The sequence below is a fragment of the Ctenopharyngodon idella genome, chromosome 7, assembly GCF_019924925.1.
Source record: "Ctenopharyngodon idella isolate HZGC_01 chromosome 7, HZGC01, whole genome shotgun sequence".
Taxonomy (NCBI): Eukaryota; Metazoa; Chordata; class Actinopteri; order Cypriniformes; family Xenocyprididae; genus Ctenopharyngodon; species Ctenopharyngodon idella.
Window position 1 is genome coordinate 11,966,943 of NC_067226.1, and position 11,676 is coordinate 11,978,618.

The following is an 11,676-nucleotide window of genomic DNA, read 5'->3' on the forward strand; positions in this document are numbered from 1 at the left end:
AGACTCATTTTTTGCAATATTCTCAAAGCTCTGTGTGCTCAGTCGCGGCCAGGCTGTTTATTCTGGCTCATGTTGGATGGATGAGTGGATGATTAAGAAAGCTAACAATGATTTGATACCAAAACTCTGCATTTGGAATGAGATGCACTTTCTGGTCTTTCTTAATCTGCGTGAAGAACCTGCTCAGGAAAATATTGTGAAACGTTACATTTTCGTAGTCTCTGTAAGGTGATAATATTTAGATTTGATGTTTCTGACTGCAAGAGCATGTTTAGCTAGAAGGAAGCAGATCAGGATGAGTAATAGGCCATAGAAGCAGAGACAGATTATTTTGGCCAGAGGGCTGTAGAAACAGAAGGAGAACAGACAGGAAGTGTAATAGCAGCAGCTGTGTTAGAGGAAAGATGAGAAAGAAACTCTAAATCAAGCAAACAATCAATACCAGTAAACTCTGATGCAGGGGAACTGCTTGATGAAAGATTTAGGCCACTCAGTTGGCAGCTTATAAAGGCGAGAATAAGGAATACATTTAAATTGCAGAAATTAATGAGAGACCTTGCAGAGGCAGAGAGGCTGAGAGGTTGTAAATGTACAGTGTTCATTAATTACCCCTCCCTTTTTTAACATATTGTGACATGAAACATACATTTTTAATATTGGTTATACACTTCTGTTCAAAAGTTTGGGATCTGTAAGATTTTTAATGTTTTTAAAGCTGCAGCTATTTAATCAAACATACAGTAAAACAGTAATATGTGAAATATTGTTCCAATTTAAAATAATTGTTTTCTATTTGAATGTTTAAAATGTAATTATTCCTGTGATGGCAAATGTGAATTTTTAGCATCATAACTCCTGTCTTCAGTGTCACATGATCCTTCAGAAATCATTCTAATATGCTGATTTGCTGCTCAAGAAACATTTCTTATTATTATCAATGTTGAAAATGGTTGTGCTGCTTATTATTTTTGTGGATACCTTGATTTTCTTTTTCGGGATTTTTTGAAGAATAGCAAGTTTAAAAGAACAGCATTTATTTGAAATAGAAATATTTGATAACATTATAAATGTCTTTACTGTCACTTTTGATGTATTTGATGCATCCTTAATAATAATAATAAAAAAAAGATTTTATCAGCAGAACATGGTGTGGTAGTAAAACATGGAATAGTAGACTATTAACATGAATTACAGAATGTGTTACTATTTGGTTGTCGCACTATAACTTAAATAACCGCAGCACTCAAGCTAAACACCATGACTTTTGTACAAAGGCATTTACATGGTCAATGTCACAAATTTACTTTTTAATTTTTATTTATTTACATTTTATTAGTGACCTAGAAATAGTGCAGAATCTTAGATAGCTCTTCTTAATTTGACGTCCTAATGTTTTTCCTTTATATTTGTCAAAATCCTTTAAACTTTGTTTAAATTAGATTTTGAATGCCATATTTTCAGTGTGGTCACAGACCCCACTGCTTTCTATTTTAAACTTTCATAAATACTGACTTGTGTAAGGTTTTAAATTCAGATTTTCTTTCCTGTCTTTTCTTTCATGTCTTTTCATCCTCTCACTCTCTCTCCCTCCTTAGGAAGGCTCAGAGGCGTATAAATGTCCTGAAGCAACAGGTTGAAGACTCTTTAGAGAAAGAGCTCATCGCTCATCAGTACCTTGCCAACATTGTCACACTGGCAGAGAAAACCACCCATGAAAGAGACCAGCTCATGCACATGGTACTTCTACAGAAACTCACACACATGCTGTGTGAGCTGCTATCTATTTACATCACCATATGTTTTGATCTCTGGTTCTTGTTAGTTCTGATCTGTGCTCTCCAGCAGCAGCTCAGTCAAACAGAATTTCTTCACCAGTCTTGACATCTTAGGAATTGTAGTGAAAGATTGTGGATAATAACAGTTAAATATGGCTGAAAAGTGTTACTTTTTGAGGATCATCAACATTGCTGAGAAGAGAAAATTATTTAAAAGATGGTTACAGAGGTTACAGTTGTGCTTTTCATAAATGTACCTGTTGGAAATATTCATCCACAAGGACTGTTCGAATAAGTTTTTTTTTTTTTTTTTAAGTATTAAATGAGTAAAAAAATATTAGAATAATTACTGTTCTAGTTATTCAGAAAGAGGTTATTATTGATCGTCTACCAATAAAAAGACTTAATGACTGTATACATGACAGGATGTAGTGACAGACAGAAGATCAGGTTTTATGAATAGTTCAAACTATCCCACATCACAAATGCAATACTTCTCGTAGTTTATGTTAACATACAAAGCACGATTTTAGCCAAGAACACACCATATTCGCTGAACTCATCTGCCTTAAAGAGTTTACATTTAAACCCTCCATCAATTCATTTCCACTGCAGTTTCTGTGTTTGAGGTAGAGCCTTAAGCTAAGGGATTATGAAAGTTTCATACTCCTCTTTTTACAGACAATGAGCCTCACTGCCGCTTGGGGAAATATTTGTACTCAACAGAATGATAGTACCCATGAGTCTAGTTAAACTTTTAAAGATTTGCTCTGCTGCTCTTGCTTTGCTATTTTTACACTTTTATCAAAGTAACTGGCACCTCTCTATCTCTTTTTTTCCCCGGCTCTTTCCCCTGCAACTTCTCTTCAACAATGTCTGTCTTCTATGTCCCTCCTCTTCCTCTCTCTGCCTCCCTGTAGTTGTGTAACCCTTCCTGTTCCCTCTCTTCATCCTCAGGCTTCATCTCTAGAAAAAGACAAGCAGGGCGTCCTCACACGCATCATAGAAAGCACTGTCAGCCTGGGAAAGCTGCAGGAAAAAGTAAAGGTGAGGCCTGCAATTCACATACTGCAAGGGAAGTGAATTTGCCTTGCTTGAAATGCTTTGTGTTAGAGCTTCAAATTCTGGATAGAAATTAGAGGAGTTGTTCTCAACCAGAAAAAACATCCAAGGAGGCCTCAAAATGACTTAAAATGATTTAAAATAAGACAAAATAAGCATTAAAATAACTAAAAATCATATTATTTCTTATTTTAATTAACTTCCTCAACAATTGTTTTTTTTCTTTGACGAATCAGATATCCCACTTTTTGAAAAATATGGATATATGAGACAGCCTAATTTTTAAAATGTGATTTATAGACCTGGAAAAGTCATGTAAATTAATAAAATCTTATAACTCCATGTGCGTTTGTATAATGAATATACATTTTTCTAGTTATACTAAGCTCTAAAATATCTTATTGTGTCAAAAATATTTTTAAAGATCCTTATCCTCAACCCTTATCCAGTAATTCACAAACAGCTTGTAAAGTCATAGGGCCTGAATATCATTGTGAACAAACACAAGAGCAGACATACAGTACATTCACATACCAAGGTTAAGGGCCAGGAATTAGTTTTAGCATTGATGGCTTTGCCTTAACACACTTATGAAAGATTCAACACGGAGACAGAGAGAGTCTAAGACACACACAGAGAGAATGCTGACCTGCACAGATATACACGTTCTAATTAAATGACCTTGCCCATCTGACATGTCCAATAAGAGGTCAATCCAGAAACACACAAGCCCCCCACACTCAGCAGGTCTATAATTAACATTTCAAATGGAGGGTTATTTTAGTTGCAGAGTGAATGTTTCCCCCTCTCCTTTAACTGCGCTTCAGTTCAGATGCTGCCTGTGTCCGTGTGGATGGAGCTCTGTGTGATTGGATAGCACTGAATGAAAGTGTCAGTCTATATTTGTGTTATTTCCCTTGAGTGAAATCCACTTCCAGTTTATTTCTACTATGATGGACAAAACGGTTCGAAGTTGTTGTTTTTTTAGTTATAAGCCAAAAGTGAAGTTTATGCTGTACAGATACAGATTTTGCCTACTATGTATGTATGAGCTATACACAAAAAATGTGAGCAGAGAGTGCTGTGTGGTTATTGGTAGCAGAAAGAATATGCAGATTAGTCAAAAAGAAACATTTAAACAGTGGACAAGAGGATGTCTAGAACTTTGTGTAACAGACATAAATGTGTGGAGCTTTCTGAACTTTCTATCTGCACAGGTTCTGTCTCGGTCTGACTATACAGTATAATTTACTGCCACTTTAAAGCTGTTTATGTGTGCCATTGATTTATGAGAATGCATGTGAATGTTCTTCTGTAAAGTATATTTCACTGGCAGCAAGTGGTGCGGCAAAGCAAAATTGCTCCCATTGTAATGACCAAAGCTGTTTACACTAAGCATACACTTTTTTTTTTTTTTTGAGTACAATGCATTGTTATAGTTTTGATGTGTCAAGTTTCACTCCTCACTTACAACGTAAATGCAATGCAACACTATAGCAGTCGGGAAGGAAACTGTGTGTGTGACCTTTTGTATTCTAAACCAGAAAATGAATGCAAGTGTTTTTATCTTTCTTCTACAACTGAATGCCTGTCTGCCTGTGCTGTGATTGTTTGTGGACCGTTATTAGATTTAAAGTCACCATGCAGTCCACTGAGCTATGAAATTGCATGGATTAGATTATTTTATTTACCATTGGCTGGTTTCATCACAGGCGAACAGAGTGACATTCCTTACATCTCTTCTGAAGTGCTGTTTTTTCCCACTTTCTTGTTTTCATATTTTCATTCTCTTTTCCATCCATCTTTTCCAGAATCAAATTTTCAACAGTCCCGTGGTATATTATGATATAATGACTGTTTGTATGACAATACAAATTGACACAAATTCACATAAATATCTGCACATCTTCCTCCCTTAGCAAAGTCGGGAGAGCAGTGTGTTGTAAAACTTCCAGAAGCCTCTCAGGCTATGTCACAGTATTTTAATGAGAACATTTACTAAATATCAAAGACTTTCTCTCACCTGTGTATGCACGTGTTCTCAGAGCAGACTTAACCATAAGCAAGTTAAGCAGCCGCTTAGCTTAACTTAGGGCCCCAGGCCCCAGTAAATACCCAGAAGCCTATATAGATCAAACATATTCATTTTTTTATCATGTTTTGCATGGTCAAGATATCACCATTATTTTTTTAATGTTATTATTACATCTGTGCAAATGCGGGGCCCCGTCATTCCCTTAGTACTGCAGAGTTAGAGAAAGTTAAAGCAGAATCAGTAGAGCTAGAGTGTAAAATGCTAGCAGCAGAGTGAAGTTGAAGTTAAAGTTGTCTGGAGTAAATTAATAATGAAATGCAGCTACCCCTGTTGAGCAGAAAAAAAAGAAGAGACAAAAAGGAATTTGGCCAAACTTCTCAGAGCCTCTTCTTTTTTTTTTTTTTACACAAACTACACTGCTATTGGCCAACACAGTTAGTGCTGCAGCAGCCCCTCTCCCGCCAGACACAGGGATAAGTTTTATCTCTCTCCCGGTCCTGGAAAAATGACAATGTGCTGGTGAATGTAGCCCACAAACAACAAAAAGGGATGGAAACAGCACCCATACAGTGTAAATGAATGACGACCCTGCTTTCTGGCCAAAACACCTGTCAGACAAAGAGTACTGTGAGCTTGTTGGGAGAGGACCAGTTAATTTATTGTAAAATATATTGCATTACATGAATATTTGACACACATTTTACTTACAAATTTAGAAAAAAAGGTTGAGTGTTTTGAGAAAGAGACAGCAAAAACAGGGTTACAATAGTAAAAGGGTGCATAGTTGGTGTGTTGGGGCCCCATACCTGGAATTTCTTAGGGCCCCCAAATCTCTAAGTCTGCCCGTGTTTTCTACAGTTAGGTTAAGAGGAGCCTTTGCGGACCTTACAGGAATAGTTCTTCTAAAAAACTATTCACTCACCCTCTTGTTATTCTAAATCTGTATGACTGCTGAACACAAAATTGTTAAGAATTTTTCTGCTCGTTCTTTTCCATAGAAAAATAACATTGAATGAGGTTTTTAAACCTCAAAAAGCACCAAAAAAGAAGCCTATAGTAAAAAATAGTCCATATACAGTAGTAATGTCTGATTTGTGAGTAAATCGTTGTTTTGAGTCAGGTCTTTTCAGTGAGTCAGTTGATGAAGTTCTCAGAACTCTTTTGAATGATTCATTCACAAATCAGACCTCATCCAGATCTCTCTGATTCAATGATCCGGTCACAGCGGCTAATAGCCCACTGGAGGGTAAGATTATCAGTGAATAACAAGATTATTATATATATATATTATATAATATTTTAATCTTGTGGCTTCAGATGACTTGCATTATTATGCATGAGTCATATGGACTACTTTTATGATACTTTTATGATGTCTTTAAAGCTTGAAAGCCTCAGTCTCCTTGGAGACTAATAGCATGGAAGAAAATAACCAGTACAATTCACCTTTTGTGTTCCTTTGAATAAATACAATCACACAGTTTTAGAACGACATGAGGGTGAGCAAAAAAATGACAGAAATTTTCATTTTTGAGTGAACTATTCCTTTAATAATTTGGTATGTTTTTCAGACCCCTATGATTTTCTGTCACACTACTTGCTTTGTTTCTCTTTTCTTCTATATTTCCTCAAGCACTTTCTCTGTCCCTTACACCTTTCTTCTTTCCGCCCTGTTGTGTTATCTTCCTACTTTCTTCCATTCTCCACTCCCTCTCTTTCTCTCTCTCTATCTCTCCTCCCTTTTCTCTGTTTGTCTCTCTATCTTCATCCGTCTCCTGGTGGCTAATTAGACTGAACAGATGCTAGACTCACGCAGAGTAAATACATGCAGAAAATCACAAATCACTACCTCACAGAGAAGCACACGATAGTAAAAGAAAGTGAGAACAAGCAACTACAACACAAAACATGAAGAAAACACATAGTAAGACCCATTTCATAGCATAGACATAAGCAGTATGTAAGCAAAGCAGCAGCACAACTGCAACAGCAGCTGCTTTCACACTGACAGTGTAAATAAAATTTGAATATTTCTTTGGTAACACTTTACAATAAGGTCTTATTGGTTAACAATAGTCAATGCATGAACTAACAATGAACAATATATTTTTACAGCATTTATTAGCCTTTGTTAATGTTAGTTAATAGAAATATGTTATTTCACTGTGCATTAACTAATGTTAACAAATACAACTTCTGATTTTAAAAATGTATTAGCAAATGTTGAGATTAATAAAGATTAATAAACGGTGGGAAAAAAAGTTATTGTGTAAAATGCATACAGTTACAGATAAAAAGATATAAAATCTGTATCATGAGGGTGGATGGCATTCTCCTTACTGCCCAACTGAACAAACTGCCGTAAGCTTCTGTTCTTCTGTTTCTGCTCTAGACACACACAGACACACACTCACAAAAGCATGAGGTATATGGTCATTCATATCATGTGGTCCATTTGTGTCTCTGTAGGAGCACAGGCAATGGTAGTTCATCCAGCTGAGAAATATGCCATATAACCATTTTCTTTTTTCTTACTGCACATGTATACATATATTTATATACATATATTGTCTTTCGCCTAAGTCCTGCATAGTTATGATGTCCTTCTAGAGGTGTCTTTCATTCTTTTGCACAGATGGCTGAATAATAGATGAGCTGTAGGTGATTTATGGGTTATGCTCAGGCCAATCTGTAGACCTTTTCCTCATTTTCATCACCTATTGCTTGGGGAAAATCTGTTGAATTCAGATTTATTTCAGCAGATTAATATGTGATTGAGTACCTCTGATGTCCCTCCAAATCGAATCATTGAACCTCTATGATGACCAAAATTAGAGATTTTTCTACTGCCATTACATTCACAGACACTGTGAGCGTGTAAGACATGCTGCTGCTGCTGCTGCACATGTAACATACATGAATTAACCCCCAACAAAGCAGGAAACAAGAAAAGGGCAGAGATAGATATAACGTTGCAAGCTGATAGAGATAGGAACCCAGCAACTACCTGAGCAAGTATCATCAAGTCATTTGATAATGATTACATACCCTTATATTAATTGATAAATGTAAAACCATTAGGAGGAATAATGAATGACAGGAGCATGCTCTGCTGCATCAACATGTTAAGCATAGCTAATGAAAACATTACCCTTAAAATAAAAGAATGTGTCAATATTTTTATGCAGCTAAACATGTAATCCCATTTGAATGTGAATGCTTATTACTTCAACTTCCTCATTCATTACTTAGACAGCGTATACTCACAGAGATACAAACAGTAAACCATTTGGTGCTGCATTGACACAACTGCATAATTCTCCAGCTTATGCTTAGTAATCACTCCACAAGACTATGAGCATGACACTTAGTTTAACTGTATCGATTGTTCTTTTATCGTGACTCAGACACACAAGCATCTGAATCAACCACAGACATTTAGCATAGCTAATGAAAACATTGCTCTTGGAAATAAATGAATACATCATTAAGTTATACCACTAATTATGGTAAACGCCGTTTAAAGCGCAAATGCTTATATCACTTCAACTGTTTTCATATCCGTGCTAAACAGTGTATAAAAAGCAACAGCAATGACATACAATAGACCGTTGCTGCTGCATAAACACCTGCAGTTGACATGATGCTCGTTTAAAACATTTCTAACATAAAGCTAGTTTAAAACTTGTAAAGATTGCTCCATTTAGGAATTAATAACCGGACCACACAATATGCACAGAGATGTGGAATAAAACATCAATCACTGATCTTAGATGTTGATTCCAGATGTGTTCAGATGCGTACAGCAATACTACCATTATTTGTTTGAATGTTGAGCTGCAGCTCATTGGCCGCTGATGCAACAGCAACCAATCAGCTGTGCTATGTAGATAATGACATTATCGCTACCAAATGAGTTAAAGACCTATCAGCCTGCGCCATCAAGAGTTTAATGCCAGAACTAGGTAATTATTTATAAAATATACCCTCACTGGCCAATTTATTAGGTACACCTGTTCAACTCTTAAGCTGATAGAAAGGCAACAGTAAGTCAAATAGCCACTTGTTACAACCGAGGTCTGGAGAAGAGCATCTCTGAATGCACAACATGTCAAACCTTGAAGCAGATGGGCTACAGCAGCAGAAGAGCACATAGGTGCCACTCCTGTCAGCTAAACACAGGAAACTTAGGCCACAATTCACACAGGCTCACTAAAATTGGACAATAGAAGACTGAAAAAATGGTGCCTGTTCTGATGAGTCTCAATTTATTCTGCGACGTTTAGATGGTAGGAATTTAGTGTAAACAACATGAAAGCACGTATCAATCCTGGTCCTCAATATGGATTAAAATATCTGAGGAATGTTTCCAGTACCTTGTTGAATCTATGCCACAAAGAATTAAGACAGTTCTGAAGGCAAGAGGGGGTCCAACCCAGTACTAGTAAGGTGTACCTAATATAGTGGCTGGTGAGTGTATCTTTTCTGATGACATCAGGTTAGTGAATTTTGTAATGTTACCTTTGTAAGTCTCCTTTATTTAAATAGTGCTACAGATTCAGTAGTTTCAAAACAGCTTCACAGTAACAGGATAACAGTCCTAGGCTTCATGTCTGTAAAGATGTCTGTTATTATGTAAAACATTTTTTTATTATTTTGTTGTGAAATATGAATTGGAATTCATATTTACTTGCATTCAGGAAGTGTCTTATTTCAGCAGCAGAAGCTGAGGCTTTTGTTTCTGGCCTGTGAGTTCTGTTCTGTGCACATAGAAAAGTTCACATGCTTCCTTCATTTCATCCTGATGCAAGCAGTCTCTATAGTAACAACAGGAATACAGGAGATTGGCTGACTCGAGTCTTCATAGCTCCTGTGAGCTCTGACAGTATGTGTGCAATGCTACAGGCTGTTTTGCTTTTGCATATGTGTGTGTGTGTATATATATATATATATATATATATATATGTGTGTGTGTGCATGTATGTATGTATGTGTATATATATATATATATATATATATATATATATACTAGGAGGGGTGCAATGGTTCAAATTGCTCACGGTTCGGTTTGTATCACGGTTTTAGGGTCACGGTTTCGGTACGGTTCCGTATGTGCTATGTTCAGGGAAAATAGGACTACTGTCAAATAAAAATAAAAAAAATAAGAGCAAATAATCAAACTACAAGTAACATCACAAATAAATACAATAGAGCAAATATTCAAATTAAATAAACAGTGCTTTTCAGTTTTTTCAGGTATCTAACAGTACTTTTTAGGTACAGAAAATGGATAAAGTAATCAAATATAAAATAACACGGCATATTATCTTCACTGTATGAATTAAATAAAGATTAATCATTATTGAAGTTACAAAGGCTATTCAGTCAAGAGCAGTGAGTGATTTCTTTGTCATTTGTTGTTTGATTTAACATTAAAAACACAGGGAGCAGGAATAGTTTTTTTTTTCCCTTTAAGACATGCACGATCCAGTACATATACTGTTACACATGCAATGTCTTTCTCGACTATTATATGTTCACTTAAGACATAACCGACTATGTTTGCTAGGACACTCGCCAAGACGGGCTTGTTGACATAATTTTTGTATGAATTTGTCCGCTAAAGCGCAAGACTTGAAAGAGAACTCAGTATTTGCGTGCTGTCTGAAATAAGCGTGAACACGCTTCTGATGAGCGCGCACACAAATCTTCTCACAGCGCGTACAAGTTCTCTTTCACGTCCTGCACTCGAATGTTTAAATTAGCAAGGCTTAAATGTGTTTAGTTCAAACACAGATAGCAACGTGTGCTGTTCTGTTTTCCATGTTGCTATTTTAAACAAACCATATTAGCCTATAGATGCGTCGTCATTCGAGATGGACCGCGGTGCAAGTGTGTGCCGAACCGTAAGTGGAGAACGGTACGGTTCGATTTTTTACCGAGAACCGTTGCACCCCTAATATATACTGTACTGTATGTATATATATAATTTTATATATAATTTTATTCAAAAAGAATAAAATATGGCCCTATTGTGAAATCAGACAGTAATATAAATCTTTGCAATATACTGGAAAATGAAGTCTTAAACATAATCACAGAGAGGGCGAAAGAAAAAGAGAGAAAGAAATAAAGAAAGAGAGGCTAAAAGAGGGCCATTGCTGTTGCAGACATTGTGTTCTTTAGGGTTATTTTTGAGTCTTTCGCTCTTTCCTGTGCTCTTTCAAGCTGAAGTTATGTGATAGATTGCATGAGATAGTGCGCGTGATCTTTTAAGAAAATATAAGAGCTTCATGCATGGGCTACAGAGGGGAAAAGTGTTTATGTGGTTGTGTGTTCCAGCATAAGAATGGCTGTAAGAGTAATTTATATTTTACTTATTCTGACTGCATCTTTTCAAGTGATATCATCCAGTGATAACTCCATTCAGACATTTAAAGGAGAGTTTTCCCTTTGTAATCTTGTTCAGTATTTTAGGGATTTCATATAAAAAAGTAAAAAATTATTTTAAGAAATGGGTCATTTTTAAATAATTTATAATAAAATATATGTAATGTATTATTTTATACAGTTTATTATTTTTAAATACATATATTTTTAAATATAAATAAATGAATAAATATCATTTTATTAATAAATTAATAAATATTATTTTATATAAAACAATGTTTCCATGTTTTTAATAATAAAAAGTATAAAAAAATTTAATTTCATCTGAACATTTGATTTCCATTTTAAAAACAGACATGTCTTGTCAGCCCTGCTCACAAGGCACATTGTGAAGTTAGTTTGTATCAATTGACA

The 11,676-nt window shown here is 35.6% G+C and overlaps 1 protein-coding gene across 3 annotated transcripts in view; it reads left to right on the top strand.

Moving 5' to 3' along the window:
* Positions 1-11,676, top strand: part of cep89 (centrosomal protein 89) — an 88,929-nt gene that overhangs the window by 39,697 nt on the left and 37,556 nt on the right. For all 3 annotated transcript variants that reach the window (XM_051900248.1, XM_051900249.1, XM_051900250.1), the window contains 2 exons: positions 1,596-1,737; positions 2,733-2,822. In XM_051900248.1, coding sequence (XP_051756208.1) covers positions 1,596-1,737; positions 2,733-2,822 — 232 coding nt within the window. The remainder of the gene's footprint in view (positions 1-1,595; positions 1,738-2,732; positions 2,823-11,676) is intronic.